The sequence below is a fragment of the Lepisosteus platostomus genome, chromosome 1 (assembly GCF_059453375.1).
Source record: "Lepisosteus platostomus isolate fLepPlt1 chromosome 1, fLepPlt1.hap1, whole genome shotgun sequence".
NCBI classification, from domain to species: domain Eukaryota; kingdom Metazoa; phylum Chordata; class Actinopteri; order Semionotiformes; family Lepisosteidae; genus Lepisosteus; species Lepisosteus platostomus.
The window spans coordinates 44,490,749-44,506,881 of NC_142611.1; the positions used below are offsets into that span (position 1 = coordinate 44,490,749).

Consider the following 16,133-nt stretch of genomic DNA (forward strand, 5'->3'; position numbering starts at 1 on the left):
CTTTAGGAACCTGAAAGGATTTGTTGAATCAACACATTTAAAGTCTACTTTACTGCTCCTAATAACTGTCCAGAGTTATTTTTCTGTTAACAATCCATCCTCCCCCTGCCCTCATCCCGTTACTCCCTCTGGCTCACTTTCCTGTTATAAATTACTCTTCTTTGCTCATTCCACAAATCTCACAAGCAGATATCTGCTGCACCCTCTGTTGTTTACATGGATTTTGCCCTTTCTTAATAAGAGTCGATATAACAAGCTGAACTACATTAAACACCAGCAGATGCATCTGCCATGAACAACATAACATTGCATTGCTCGTCCATATCCCATGAGGGCACCCCACCGCCAGTGAAATCCATTGCCCTCACAACATAATTATTTAATTAAACCAATTAGTCAATATGTTTTCTTACACAGGGAAACAATACATTTGGTTAACATTTTAATTAGATAACCAGCATGAAGGAGAAGGCTCTTTCTTAGAATGTCATGATGTGCATTTTTAGTCGCAAGGACAAGCAGTAACTATAGATATTGTTGTTTTTTGGGGGAGGGAGGATGCTCCTGAGCTTGAATTCCTGTCATTGCTCTGAACTGTCTGAAAGAGCAACTGCTGGCAATATGCAGCAAAGTTTAGTTAAAAATCACAGAAATGCCTCTAGAGCCACAAGAGAACCTCATACCTTAAATGAAAGAGCTTTTCCACTTCAAGACAGTGAGTTTTAAATGTTTTCTTCAGATGCTGTGTCTGAGGGGAAGCTGGTAAACCATGGAAATGCAATTTCATAGGTATTTTTAAGTGTATTAAGATTTCAGCTGTTTTTTTTCCTGGAATCTCATCTGTGTTTTCTTTTCCGGTGACTACTAGTGCCAACGAAGCTGTAAAAATCACACACATATTTGATGATTCAGGCATTCTAACCTTTTGTTGCGGGTGGTATATATTTCTCTTTCAGTTACAACAGCAGCACCTACCCCGACAGCTTCCACAGCAGCAGAGAGGCCCCTACCCTGTCCAGCAGTTTAACCAGTTTCAAGGTATGTCCTTGTTGCACTTTACTTTTATCTAGAACTGATACGTAAAAATAAAGATAGATGGCAAATGGCATTATAAATGACAGAAATAAAGCTGTGAATCAGTAAGCATTTCTAACTTATATACACCACTACAGAAGAAAGATCGAGTGGCTATTAAAATTATTCAGAAGCCAAAATTATGGGTGAACAGGGAGTGCCTGTAGTAGATATGTGGCTTATTGAGCTTTATTTTAGTCAACAACAAACCTAGGAGCAACCGAGTACCTGAAGTAGTTGTTAGGATATAATGAACAAATTGATGCTACACGTTTTCTTGCTTATATAGGGACAGTATAAATGCAAAGCTTGTGCAAAGATTGAGATCTAGAGAGCATAAATCCTAATGTCAGGTCAAGCTTTTCCCTTTACCATCTTCAGTTTCGTATCTTAATAATGTACTTTAATGTCAGATATGACACTGGCTGTTTTGCTACTTGAAATCGCTAGGAAGCTGTAACATTACAGGTTATTTTAGTTAAGCACTTTTATTGACAGGTTTGAAAAAAAAACATCATTAACAAACTTGAAAAAAATTTCATAGTAAACTGTACCTTTCAATTGTACTATAGTGCTTTTTGTGCAGTGTGGACAACAGCAGCTATTACCAGTACTGTATTAATCTTGAATTTGAACAACTTCTTGCAACTCAGGATGGTGATGTTAGGTTTTCTTAGGGTGAGCGTTCATTAGGTTTTCAGGTCTGAAAGTCATCAAATCTTCTTCAAAATGTCCCTTTTTTACTTTGCAGAGGCTCTGTTTCATAACTGAATGCCACAGTACTGTTGAGCATCGAAACAAAAATGTTCATATACGGTATATAAAAAAATAACAATCTTTATAGTGTTAAAGTATTTAATATAGTATTACAGTATATTTAGGAGACTTGCAGTTATTGATTGTGTTATAATTTGCTAGTTTATACTTTTGTGGATGTCATTTTGCTTGTGTTTTAGCATTTACCACATCGTAACTTGTGGCCTCGCTTTCCATTTCAAACAGCCATTTATAATTTTTGTACATGAGTGCAATAATGCTAGTGGATACTGCCATTTTTTTCATTGAGCAGTTCAACAGTTCCTAGTGTGGCAGAGTGTGTTGAGTAAGCATTGATTCACTCACTGTCATCGTTGAAACTCAGAATGATCTGAGTATGCGCCCTTCTCACAAGATTTCACTTTGTGGGGGCTGCTTTTCGCTTCCCATTTTGGAAATGTAAACACATCTAAAAATCTTTGATTCCTCAATTAGTCAATTCTGAAAACAATCCATTCCATTCTTACATTCAGGCTTTCAATCCATTCAAGCATTCTCTAGGCACTTTACATAAAGATGGCTGAATTTTGTATGACTATTATGCATATTGCTAAATTTATCTCTAGTCATTTGTGTCATAAAATTGCTGGCAATTCTGCGTTCAGCTCGCTAGATCAAGCAACAGATTTGCTAAGTTTGCAATTCAGCACCAGCTTCATTGAAGAGCGGAGCCTGCGTCCGATGTTACATGCTTTGCAGAGCCTGGACGGCTTTGTTAGAGGAACCGCAGAGCAGGCAGAGAGTTTAAACAAATTTTAATTGCAGACGAAATGCATGTGATCAAAGTTCTGTTCATGTTCCACAAGTTTCAGAATTTACAACCTCGTTAGGAACTGTTATTGCTGTAGAGAAATAATCCAGCCATATGTTTTGAGCTGTCAGCCCAGTTGTCGGAGATGCCTATATAAAGTGCAAGTCATAAAATCATCTTTGAAGAAAGTTTCTATCACACGAGAGAAGAAAGAAAAATAATAGCAGAGAACATTGCATTGTTTTCTGCATATATCACTGATAGGGGTAATAATAAGAACAAAGTGGATGTTCAGTTTGCATTGTTATTTATAGTGCAGTATCTATGGAACTATCTAGATTTTCTTCCTTTAAGAAATCTAATTACAGCTCAAATCAGGATAACAACTTCATGGATTCTTCTGTGCCATTTCCAACAAAATGCTCAAAGACCCCCTTACATACTGTAGGACAGCTCCATACAAGCTATATTATATGTGCATGTCCAATAAAGTAAGTCTGTCTAAATTCATGCCTGTGTTTTATTGTTGATCTTTTTCACAGTCTGTATTTGCTGTGTTTAATTTGTAATTCTTTGTCATTTGTAATGACAGCGAAGGCTATTCACACCCCCACCTAGGAGCAGTAGCACATAGAGTAAGGATCATATGGGATGGCCGACACACCTCTTTGTCAAACAACACTCCTTTATTGATTTGTAGTCATGATCGCTCCAGCACAGTACCACCTGAGCAACTGTCTGGCTGTGCACCTGTCAAAGCTCACAGCTGTGTGTGTTCTGCTGGCATATGTGCATATAGAGCCCCGCAGACAGCACACTTGCACTGGTGTGAGCAGACTTAGGAATGTGTGTGCCTCGTGTCAGGGCATCTTTTCTTACACCCTTTTTTACACAGGAATGTTGTGAAAAACGTGGCAGCTCTGCTGTCTGGGGCAAGGGAAAAAAAAAGTCTCGCTTTAGATCTTTGGATGATAAGAACAGATTGCACTTTCGACATCCCTGAAAAACTGTCTCTTAATTTCTGACAAAACCTATTACTTGGGGCTCCCGGTTGTATTTTTTTAAGGGGAGACCAACAGCTCCTTAACATCCCCCCCAGATGAGGCCCCGGCTTTAAAAGTACAGCTGAAATCTCCCGTCCAGATTCTTGTCTGTCCTCATGGTCATCTTCTCATTGATTTACTGAGTTGCAGAGTGAAAAGCTATGAAAGAAAATGACAAGATAAAATAAGTTAAATATTACTATAAGTTGATTCCTCCAGAAATGCTATAACACGTAATAGAGAGGATTTTTACACTGATTTACAGTATGGGTTTTCACAGATAGACTCTTATTCAGTGCTACTCAATTTCATTTGACTGAACTTTTTTTTTTTGCCATGCTTGAGTTTTACCAGGATTTTCAGGGGTATCAAAATTAATTTTAGCAGTACATACTTTGAGTTAAGTAAGGAGCTTTGTGAAGAGGGCTTATAATCACGGTAATTACATTGACGTTATAAGTTATCATAATCAGCAACATCTGTTAGCAGGGACATTTCCTTCTGCCTACTCAGTAGCTCTCCATATCTGTTTAATTGTGTTTAAAGGAAATGCAAGTTAGGGCCACTATGGAATACTGTCACATGTCTTGAATTAAAAAAATGTTAATCGTAATTTAATCTTGATTAAATTGAGACCCCAGTCTTCTTGTTTATTACCTATAGTTGAAAAGGTGCTTAAATGTATTGTGATAGTCTCTGCCCTTTTATCTTCAAACATATAAGATGCATTTTTCCTACTGGCTTCAATGTAACTGCTGTAGTGTGCATGGGATCTTGATCAAGTACCTTCTGACGACATGTACTTTGTCATTGAATAGCTTCTTAGATATAGAATCAGCTGCACAAATATTTTGCAACTCATTTCAGTCTTATGGTTTCGCTGCCATCAAGAACATGTGTATCTTGGAGTACTCGGCACTTTCAGTTATGCAGTACTCTGCCATTTGTAATGGAATTTGGAATTATGAACACCAAAACAGTCAAATAACATTAATTATATGAAAATAAATTCTAGGACTACTGGGGTTTCAGGGAGAAAACCCATATGAGTCAGTGCATTTTCCACATACTGAGAAACAATGGTATATTACAGACATTGTACTACTTTGTATTGTAATATTTGTATTACCTCTGGCTAACGATGAGAATACAGGGAATTTATGAAAAGTAATATTAACATTTTGTTTTTTCAAGCTTGAGTGGGCTGCATTAACTTCAGCCTGTCATGGTTACGCTAGTTTAATGCACTGCTACATGTTAACCCTAATGACTTCAGAACTGCAACTGTTCTACAGTCCTAACAGCCTGTGCAATACCCTCTTATTTAATTCACAGCAAATCACTGGAATCTTTGACATTCCAAATTATTGGTAGTTCAGCTGGGGAACGTGCCAGTGTTTTCTCCTCCCCTTTGGAGGGTAACTCTCACTTCGGTCTATTGATTATCTTGTCAAGTTTCCATGGAAACCATCTTAACATTAACCCCTGGGGAACCAGCTTTTGTTCACACCATCAACACTTAAATCATATTGGCGCTGCCCGTACTGATTACGAAAGGTAATTTGTAACCTACCGATAGTATGACTGCACTCCTTACAAGAACTGACATGTCCATCTGAAATCTATCACTTTTAGACTTCACTTGTTGCCATGGAAACCTGTCCCAGATTTTAAGTTTTCCATTGAGCTGATTCAGAATATTGAAAAATGGAGCTCTCATCAGCTAACGAAAAAGCAATTGCACTGTTGTCATTGATTTGTCTTCTTAGAAAAAGACACATAGATGTACTGCGCTTAGCATGTTGCAGATATTCAGTGTAAGTTTTTAGTATCACAATACAAGAATATCAATTTTATGCTTTCAAATGCAGCCTTCACAAAACAAGAAATTCCTTTACCCCACATTGAATCAAATTAATGGAATATCGGTTTATGGGCAAGTGTAATTAGCGGTTGTGTACAAAAATGAAGGGGAATTGTTAATTATAGGGGCTCAGGGAGATTGAGGGGATGTAAATTTACAGATTCTGATAATGTATGTGGATTCCTGTGGGAGTGGTGTGTATTCACTATGGGTTGATGTCTTTTATGTAATGTTATATTTATTTTTAGTGTAATGTTCATATATACTGTTAGTATGTTTTTGTAAGTGTCTGAAAAATCCGACAATAGTGCCATATTGTATAAATAAGAAAGTAGGTCATGTTCATAATTATCCTAAAGAAGCAATTTTAATAAATAAGATTACCGTTGATTTTTAATTTTATTTTGAAAATGTTATTAGTGGAGCTGTTTTGTGTTTCTTTAGGTATTTTCATACACAGGCGAACATATCTACAGTAATTCATTCTCTTTTGTAGGCATTAGCACTTTCCTCACATGGTATGAGACAGGCCGTCCTTAGCTTATAATTGAACCCATGCAGTGTAATAGAGAGAGACGGCCCACAATATATTAAATCTCTTTCTTTGGTGTTAAAAGAGAAGCACGCCTCTAGGGAGCTACACAGTATGTTTTTCTTCCTATTTAGATTAATTAAAAAACTTCTTCAGGGACTCACAGTTGACACAAGATTTTCTTCCCATTAAATTTTAACACTTTTTATGCAACACTTTTCTATGTTTTTATAGTATTGCTGTAAGAGTACTGGTGTATATAATTTGGTTATTTAACTGAGACACAACTGGAACATTATTTTTTTCTCAGTAGTCCAATACAAAGGAGTTACTATAGATGTTTAACCAGCTTACCCGGTATACAGTAGTTGCACAATACAGTCTGGGCAGCATTAGACCATGCACATCCAGCAGTGAGTCCTTATCATGTGCTCACTGTGTATTGCTGCACGTCTTTCTGTTGGTATGCTCCCTCGTTGGTCTCTGTCTTATATCATGAACGCTGACATGAAGGCATGGATCAAAGGCAGCGTCAATCACAGTGTCAGGGGAGTTCTGTTGGCTGTAGAAAGCTGGCAGCTAACATCCAGTAGTATGTCTAAGAATTAATATCCTGCTGAGAAAATGAAAAGCTTTAAGAGGCCTACTACAAAACAGAACTCACCGGCACTTAAAAGTCCGAGTGGGAGTGGTTATCTTAGGCTACACGGTTAAAAAGATCACATCTTTCTACAAATCATTGGCACCTTTGCTTATTTTAGAGGTACTGTAATGTTACGTACTACTTAGGAATTTTCTATAAGAATAAGGCAGATAAGGTTACAGAATTGCTTGTTTTGTGTAAAGCAGGAATTTGATTTTTTCAAATACACAGTCTTTATTTTTGTTGGAAATCAACCCCATTTTGAATTCACCAGTTGTGCGGTTTCCACGTCTCGGTTCATAACTTTGAACCCTGCCATCGCACACGGGAGAAAATGAGGAAGTGTAGTCAGACTCCCATGATTGGCCCACCTTGGAGCCACCCATCTTTTTACACATGAAAGGCAACACAAGCAATTCTGGAGGTTCCCGAGCAGCTCGGCGACTCCTGGCCAGCTAATCCCACATGCTTCTTTTCATGGCTGCTGATTGTGAACTTTATCGTGGGGAATCCTGGTCAGAGTCCCTTGTCAACACGACCGAGGGATCATAGATGGATCGAAGAAGCTTAACTTGCTCTCAGGGGTGCCTCTTTCTTACACATTTTAAAATACTACTGAACATTTCTTTTTAAGTTATTGTCACTTTATGGAAGAACCTTTATGCAAAAACAATCAGAAGAAGTGAACTTTTTAATTATATGAAACAAAGCAGGAGTGCCCACTTTGTATCTCTGTATTAGATCAGTCAGGCACATCCTGTGATTGTGATTCTACCTGAAAAAGACTTGAATGATTAAAATACATTTACAGAAATAGCCCAATTAACTGGACATGAGTATGGACAAAGAGTAAAATATATGTTGTTTTTTGTATGTGCTTGTGTTGCAGGACCGACACAGGAAATGGCAGCGAGAAACCAGGCTCTTCAGAATATCCGGAATGCCCGATTGCTTCAGCAGCAACAAAGTCAGGGCATGCTCCAGATGGCATCTGTCCAAAACTCTGGTTCAATGCCGGCAACGGTGGCGCAGTCTGAGATGAACATGGCATATAGCAACGCACCGAGCAGCCAGCAGGGCATGTACAGTATGAATCCTGCAATGAACCAAATGTTGCAGCACACAAACCAAAGCAGCATGAATATGTCCCACAACCCTTCACAGGGCCAGAGACAACCCAGTGCTGGACAAGGGGTTGGCATGGTCGGGGGTTATGGACAAACCATGCTGATAAACTCCGCCATGTCCCATCAGCAAATGAAAGGACCACCTGTTGGGCAAGCCATGCCCAAGGCCCAAGCACAGAGACTCCAGGGGATGATGGGAAGTGCTGCCCAGGGGGCCCAGGGCTGGCAGCAACAACAGCCAGGCCTACAGGCCATAGCTGCACGGACTAGTGGGGAAATGGTGGCCTTCAACAATAACTCCGCTTATGCCATGCAGCCTGGCCAACCGCGGATGACCAAACAACACTTTCCTCAAGGAATGAACCAGCCTATTGTGGATCCCAGAGCCATGAACCCTGCAATGAGTGGGCAGATGATCCCTCATATGTCTGGGCAACCAAGGACCAACCAGCCACGGCCCATGGTCATGGCTGGAATGACCCAGGGTGTTCCCAATATGACTCCTTTTAGCCAAGGCCCTGGGCAGCAGATGGCAGCTGGTGGTGGCTCTTACGTACAGGGCAGTCAGCCACCAGGCTACCAGCGGACATCGAGTCAGGACTTGTCTTACAGTTATACCAGCCAGTCAGCAGGAGGAGGATCTTTTAATTTACCAGACGGAGCAGACCTGGACTCTACAGATGGCTGGATGGACGAGTTCTTTCCTAGTCAATAGCAAAAAAAAAAAGGCCCCAACTTTACATGGACTGTAAGTGAACATTAGTTGAGGAAAAAGAAAGAGGACAATTAAACCTTGCTTTTTTGGAAAGCATTAATGAGCTGATAAAGGCCTCATTTTTTGCATCACCTGTTTGGGCTGACAGATTATTTTTAAAAAAGTATCACGGCTTTTGTGAACTGGGTCGGTTTGGTACTCACTCCAAAACTGTGCAGTTCTATGGGAGTGTGTTTTATTTTTTTAATTTTTAGAAATTACACTTTCCCCCTTTTTTTAAGAAAAGGATAATTTACCCTTCTGACTTCTTAGCTCAGTATCTTAAGTGTGTGCAGATTTGGTTATTTCTGTCAATGGATTTAAGACTTTTGTATGTTTAGAAAATAAATTCCACAATAATATTGCAAAATCTCCACATTACACACGAGAGTGGGTGTAAGGAACATGAAGGGGTTAAAAAAAGAAAAAAAAGAAAAAAATGCTAAAATTATTTTTAGATTTAGGGGTTTATAATTTCTTACCAATTTGCAGTCTCTTCTGTTACAATTTTTTTGTGCCACTTAACAATTCCTTGCAGGAATCCTAACAAGATTTTGGTTTGGAGTGGTGTCAAAATGTAAAATCTTTCAAATAAGATTTTGACCAAAAGATAAGATATTAACCAGATTTGCTGTGCTGTGCAGTAGTTCATAGCCAATAATATTCATTGTAAATGGTATGAGTTGTGGAAAACATCCCTATGACCTATTTATTATGTATTCTAACCAAAATTTTATCTTTGAAAGGCTTGCATTTCCTCTGTATTTGTCTGTTTTTATACTGTGAAAAACAACAACAAAGCAATCATATTTCTTTGTCTAGTGTCCGAGCCAACGCAGTAGGTGTGGGCTGTTGCTGGGCAACCAGTGTGAGAGGCATCTACTGGGCTGAGTTTCTACATCATACTGTGAGAGAACTGGCAGCTACCAATAGTTCTGTTTGGATGGAAAGAAATGTTAAATGTCAGCTAAGGTGATTACATTACAAAGCTTTATCTGCTAGAAATGAAGAACAAAACAGAGTAAAATGAATGTACTGTCCACCTTAAGTGAATTTTCTCATGATTGATACTAAATAAATTATCCTGAACCCTGAAATACCCAATGCCGATTGTATAAAAATAACTTTTTAAAGATACTTATTAAGTCACATCAGTGTCTTATTTAGATTGGATGCAAAAAAAAGTTCTAAAACTCAATGACTTTGCAATGTAACATTGAACTAGAAACACTTCAACTATTAATTTAAACTGCTGTTTTTGCTCCAAATTCAGTTTTCACTTTTGTAAAACTCTCAAACTATAATTGAGTTCAATTTGACAATGTTCTTAGTTATTCTACAATTCATAGTAGATCCATGCCATAAGGTAATGACTAGGTGAATTACTTTTACAATTATTATACATTTTATTTGATTAATGTGGAATTACATAAGTACATTTTAACTTTAATAATTGGAGGTGGTCGTGCTGTAATGGGGGACCCAGTCAGTACTTCTACAATGTGAATGGTATAATTGTGCTACTCTTTTTCACAGAGAAGTCAAGAACTGAAACACAGTTTTTCAGATCCATGTTACAATGCAGAGCATTATTTCCAGGGTCTGCTGGAACACTGTTAGATACAACAAAGCCTTTGCTGTCCTTTTCTGTACAGAAGCACAGGAGATACATTTTTATTACTTTAGCAATATTAAAATAAAAGTGCAAGACTGGTCATTTTAAAATAGCAGTGGTGTCTGCCTACAAGTCTTGGAGGCAAACTTGAATAGAGTAAAATAGTCACAAAAACTACATTTAAAGGAATACATTTCATAGTGCCATAGATAAATGTGTATTACTGATTACAGACAGCACAACATAGTGTTAAAATAATGTTGAGGTTAATTTTTATAACACTTCATATTGTATTAGAAAAACATCTACACTGTGATCAATCTGATATGGTAAAGGGTGCAATTCTTTAGTGTTAGTCATAGGGTGGAAAGCAACACCAAAAAAGCCAATATATAGGAAAACATGGAGTAAAAATGGAGGTTACTCTCTTTGTGTGAGTCAGCAATCTGTACTACTGAGAAATCATGGGGAGACAGTACATAATTTACTATTTTAATATTATTTTCATTTCTTCGTTAAATGAGGTTGGTTTCAAAATTAAATATTTTATGGTTCAATGAAGTCCTGTAGTCTTGAACACATTTTGCAATATGCATAGAAATCAATTATAAATAAAGATTGACTATTTTGTAGAACTTCTGTCTACTCTAATTACTGCTACAAGCCTTCAAGACATGCTGTCCATAAGAGGGCACATGGCTGTTATATTTCTAAATCTGCCTTCGAAGGTTTGTTTCCTGTCACTTCAGCATCACATTGGTTATTGCGCAAACTGGTGTTAAATAAAGGCATCATATTACAGCCTTTTTTTAGTATTAAGGGATTATTTGGTAGGTATTTCTCAAGTTCAGGCTGGGTTTATAATTATATAAATAATTCTAATTATATCATTATGTAAACCCGGGCTGGTAATATTATTTTTCTGTGACCAAAGCACCATTTCATGAAGCTTAGCTGTTCAGTTTTGTATAAGCTGACCTTGGATGTACTAAAGCCATTTTCGTCTTTCATAATACTGATGGCCACCCTGCTTTCTTTAGTCTTCCTCTAACTGTTTGGTCTGATTGTGCAGTTCCTGGTGCTTCCTGAAGTTGACTAGATCTGGTGTGTCCAATCCCAGCCCCGGAGTGCCTATGTGTCTGCAGGTTTTAATACGTTTCTTTAACGCACCAGCACCTGAAGTTGTTCAATTAAGCCAGTCATACACTGGTTGAGGTTGTAAACTAGAATTAAATGAAAACCAGATCAATAAGACACACTGGCCGTCCAGACACCAGGACTGGATACAACTGAATTAGATTGCCTTGAGCTTTTGAATGTAACCCTTTAGGAATATAGGATTTGCTTATCAGGACAGCCTGGAATTTAAAACCAGGAGTATTCCATCTGCTATGGATTCATATCCGAGAATACAACTGAATATAACTCATGAAGGTTTATCTCTGAACTCCTTCTTGTTTTCTTCATAAGCGGTATCATTTTAACTAAAATTATCAGCATTAAAAATATAGCTTTTCCTTACATGGATGATATGTGCTAAAGCACATTAGTATAAGGAGAGAGGGCACCTATTACTTCTGATCAGTGTTATAGTATACCAGTCCATTTCTCGGTGACCAACTTAAAAGTACAGTCAAAAGAAACAGTTCTGAAAGCTTTGGTGAATTAATTACTTTAGCTTTTCTTTGATAGGGAGGTCATTTATCAAGAAGACTAAGGCTATTTAATGAGAGATTGGAAGTGAAAAGAAAAGTTAAATAAAACAAATGCCACCATCATACCAAAGAGAAACACAGTAGGTCTGGTTGTCGTCATGTGTTCCAAAGCCCAGATCAAGACTCTTTTTTCCCTCATGAAGATTATAAAAAAATTCACATTTCAAGTTATGGTCCCATAGTACCACTGTTCTCATTTATGAGAGTGTAAAATAGTAGGTTATCTTTCACTATTTTTTATGGGAACATAGTTTTAAAATGAGAAAAGATGGCAGTGGGAAAGTACTTAAATCAAGTTCTTGTCTTGACTGAACCAATACTAGCAGTGTTTGTTTTTTTCAGTTAAAAAACACTGAAGAGAAAATGGCTTTCCTAACACAGATATTCTTCACTGGGTAGGGATGCTGGGGTAACAAGGGGGCGATTCAGGGTGAATTGGGCCTACTGTATCTTCAGTCTTGTTTTCATGTAAAATTTACAGCCGTGTTTCCTGTTTTTTTATTGTATCTGGTCTGCTTCTGTCTCCCACAGCAGACTGCCAGTTTCGATTGTGAAGCATCTCTGTCATCATTGTTATTGGCCGAGGGATGTTTCTGTTGCTGTAAGTGTGTAGGGTGGCAAAACTGCATATTTAAAAACTGCAGATGAAATGCAAGCCTACCAAAAAAAATAAAACTTCAGTATCTGATGGCGTTGCAGGCAACTGGCGTACAGCTCAGTCCTTGAAGAACAGGTTGTGTTGTCCTTGAAAGCTTCCTCCAAATATTGTGTATCCGGGACCAAGTAAAGTAGAAATTGTTTTTCATGTTTTTTTTTGTTGTTCTTGTTTTGTTTTCCTTTTTTGTACTCTGGTGCTGACGTACATGTGATGTTGATGAAAAAAAAATTAAAAAGATAATGGTTCTTTGTAAATATGTTTTTACAAGTTGGAATACATCAGATAATACTGGTTCTACTATCTGTAAAGAAATTACTGTTTGTTTAAAATAGAGAAGTATTTTTATTTCATTTTTCCACTTTTAAATTCATCAGAGCTATGCCATTGCACTTCAGACAATGTCTTACTACTAATTTGTACTGTAAACCTCTTCTAATTTTTATTTTGGAGTTGTTTTTCTAGTTTGAGATTTTACTCTGTACCTTAAGCAGTGCTTATTTCTTTTTATCTCGTACAGAATTCGGAAATGTTAATGCAAGAGGATTACAGAAACGTCTTTTTTTTCCAGAAAATAATAAAAAGGAGAGAATGTTATCTCAGTGATCATATTAAATGAACTCTTAACACAATCTTGCAGTCTTTTTTCCAAAAAGTTTCATTTATCTGTCATAGCTATTCTTGTATGTCATCTATACCACATCCATTCTGTACTTCATCTGTTACCTGCTGTTTTGTAAAAAAAAGTATATATGAAATTTTCATAAAAGCAGAAATACTGAATTTTGTGATGCCGTGTGTTTTCCACAACTTTCTTTTGTTTGTTTTTTTGCTTGGCTTACTTACTGAAGTAATTTTTACTGCATATCATAGCCTATTATCTACCTGGATGGTCACAAAATGTTCAGTGAGATTTCATACAATTGAGGCTTATTTCATATTGCATCTTATTTTAATATGAGGTTAAAAATGCAATCACAGTAGGTGGCTGTTATCTGACTACTGCCCTTAAGTAAGGTAAGTGGACTTTACTAAGGGATTGGATTAGGTCAGGGGAGGTTGTGTGCCTTAAAAAAGGTGCTTAAGGGGCTTCCTGTCTGGCTCAAGTGGTGCTTGCCTGAGTGCAGGTTGTGCTATACGAACACGGGTTCGGGTCTGGATCATTTCTCTAAACTGACTGTGACAAGGATTCCTTATGCAACAGCGCTGAGCATCAACAAGAGTGGGGTTAGTCAGCCAGGACACCCCAGCCCCTGTGGCCTCACAGGTTTACAGGTTTGTGGAGCTGTTGGTGAGGGACACGCCTCTCCAGTACAAAACTGTATCGCATGGGATGTTTTAGAAGACAAGTGGCTTGAAGTTGAGCAGGTCAGAGTCCACAATTCTTCTCAATGTGTGGTTGAACAGTTCAACCACAATTCCAGATCAGGTGAGTATAACACAAATCTTTTTGTTTTTTTAAAAAAGGGCTTAATATACAGTAAGAATAGAACTCATGCCTGTATGTGTTCATCCTCCCCCCCCCCCAGTTCATGGCTGGACACCTCAAACAATTAGCTATTCCAAATCAGGTGCCAAATCAGGTGTTTATTTTAAAACTTAATGTACAACAATTTTGAGTATTCAGTAACTGTGTTTAATGCACAGAGATGAAATTCAGTGTTAGTCTGAAGACCTCTTACTGTTAGAAGGCAACACTTTTGATTGTGGAATGTTTGCATTCTCGCTACATTCCAGTTACTTAAACATTATGGCTTATTGGGGTTAATACAAGCATGTGATTAGAGCTGCCATTGTGTAGAAACTTTAGATATTATCTGATAACTTATTGTATTGGTGTGGCAGAGTAATGTACTGTAAGTGACAACAGGCACTGAGAAGGCTGCTTCCTTCTTTGAACTTTATTCACCAAGTCCACATCCTTTATTCACCATCTAGGCAGCACAGTAAATATAACTTTTTTTCTGTTTGAAAAGTGGTGTTGGAAATGCTTGCTTGCTAACAATGTTAGAAGAATTTACTCCAGAATTTTATGCTTGCGTTTCTTGTCTCTGTGTGGACAGGTACTGTACATACAATTCTATGGAGGGTATCTTTATAGCCCCCTGCTAAATGTTATCATGGCTCCATTATGGAGGCCAATATAATACAGAAAAAATTCCTTTAAATTTGGTCAAATATATACTTATTAAGAAACTAAGACTAATTTAGTTGTAGATGGCAAGATCAGGAGAGCAAGGTGGCATATTTACTCACAGCTGATAAATACTGGGTCCTTATTGGACCTGTAGAGCCTTCTAGCTGGAGTATGCATGTTCTTCCTGGGTCCACATGAATTTTTTTGCAGGTGCTCTAATGTTTTTCCGTAGTCCAAAGACATACTTTTCAAATCTGTGAAAATTATAATTAGTTGATTTGTATTGTCCCCCTGCCCTACAAAGAACTGAGATATTATCTGGGGTGTATTCCTGCCTTGCACCCTGTGCCTGCTTAGTTAGGCTCTGAACTTCCATGTTCCTGTAGGGAGGGTGTATGGATGGTTCCCAAAACCATATTTGTTTCAGGTGTGTCTGGAAGACACTGAAGCACAGTGATGGTATATGATTTGATTGATCTGATTCATTTTTCACATGACAATTGCCCTTAAAAGCTTTTTTTAGAACTAAGTATTAGGGTTATTTGTGTTACTGGATGTTCTGTACCGCCATGTAAATATTTCTGTGGACTACAGAATATCTGTCAGCTACAAGAACAGTTAACATAAATGTTAGTCATTGAAAAAATAATTACAATGATTTGCCGTTTTTTTTATTTGGCACATATTCTCTATGTGATTTTCTTCCTCTCTGCTCAGATGTTGTGCTCCGTCCATTCCAGAGCGCAGACTGAGAATCAACTTCTCCGAGAGGAATGAATGGAAGACGACAAGGAAGTGAAGAGAATCACGCGGCACTAGTCGGCTTTGAAAATAAAATGTAGGTACTTAAAGCCTACTTATCATAACACACAGTCAGATATTTATGAATGTTCTAAAGCTGTAAAGTTGCTACTGCGTGATGAAATAAAGTCCATTCCAATCAAGCAATGCAGGGAAATATAAATGAAGTTCAATCAACATAAAAAATGAGGGCAATGCTCTTCAGTCATGTGCCGCCCTTGAGACAAAGACAATGACATCACCCTCATCTTGAATTGTATATCAGCACTGTATGTTTAACATTGCAAGGAGCACATTGTAAGATTTTGTATAGGAGAACTAAATCACACTACCTAAGGATGTACTGTAGAGGTTCAAAGCCAAAACAATGAATATAAGATGCAAGATTCAATAATTTTAATAACAAACGTGTGATGGTAACACAGCTGTCTGTAATGTCTTCAAAAATAACTGTGAAACATGAACCATGAAAGAAAACAAAGAGTTTTAGAACAAGTTACCAGACCCTGGTCAAAGCTGATACAATTGCATCTTTCAAAACAAGGGGGCGCTCCGTGGATCCGTTAGCTACTAAAAACCCAAAGAGCTACTGTAGAAGGGCCAACC

At 37.7% G+C, this 16,133-nt stretch overlaps 1 protein-coding gene across 1 annotated transcript in view; it reads left to right on the forward strand.

Moving 5' to 3' along the window:
• The window catches only part of maml3 (mastermind-like transcriptional coactivator 3), a 208,593-nt gene extending 195,372 nt beyond the window's left edge, over positions 1–13,221 (forward strand). Inside the window, exons 4-5 of the mRNA XM_088629838.1 lie at positions 957–1,038; positions 7,613–13,221. Of these exons, the coding sequence (XP_088485964.1) occupies positions 957–1,038; positions 7,613–8,565 (1,035 nt within the window). The 3' untranslated portion in view covers positions 8,566–13,221. The remainder of the gene's footprint in view (positions 1–956; positions 1,039–7,612) is intronic.
• The last annotated feature ends 2,912 nt before the right edge of the window (positions 13,222–16,133 follow it).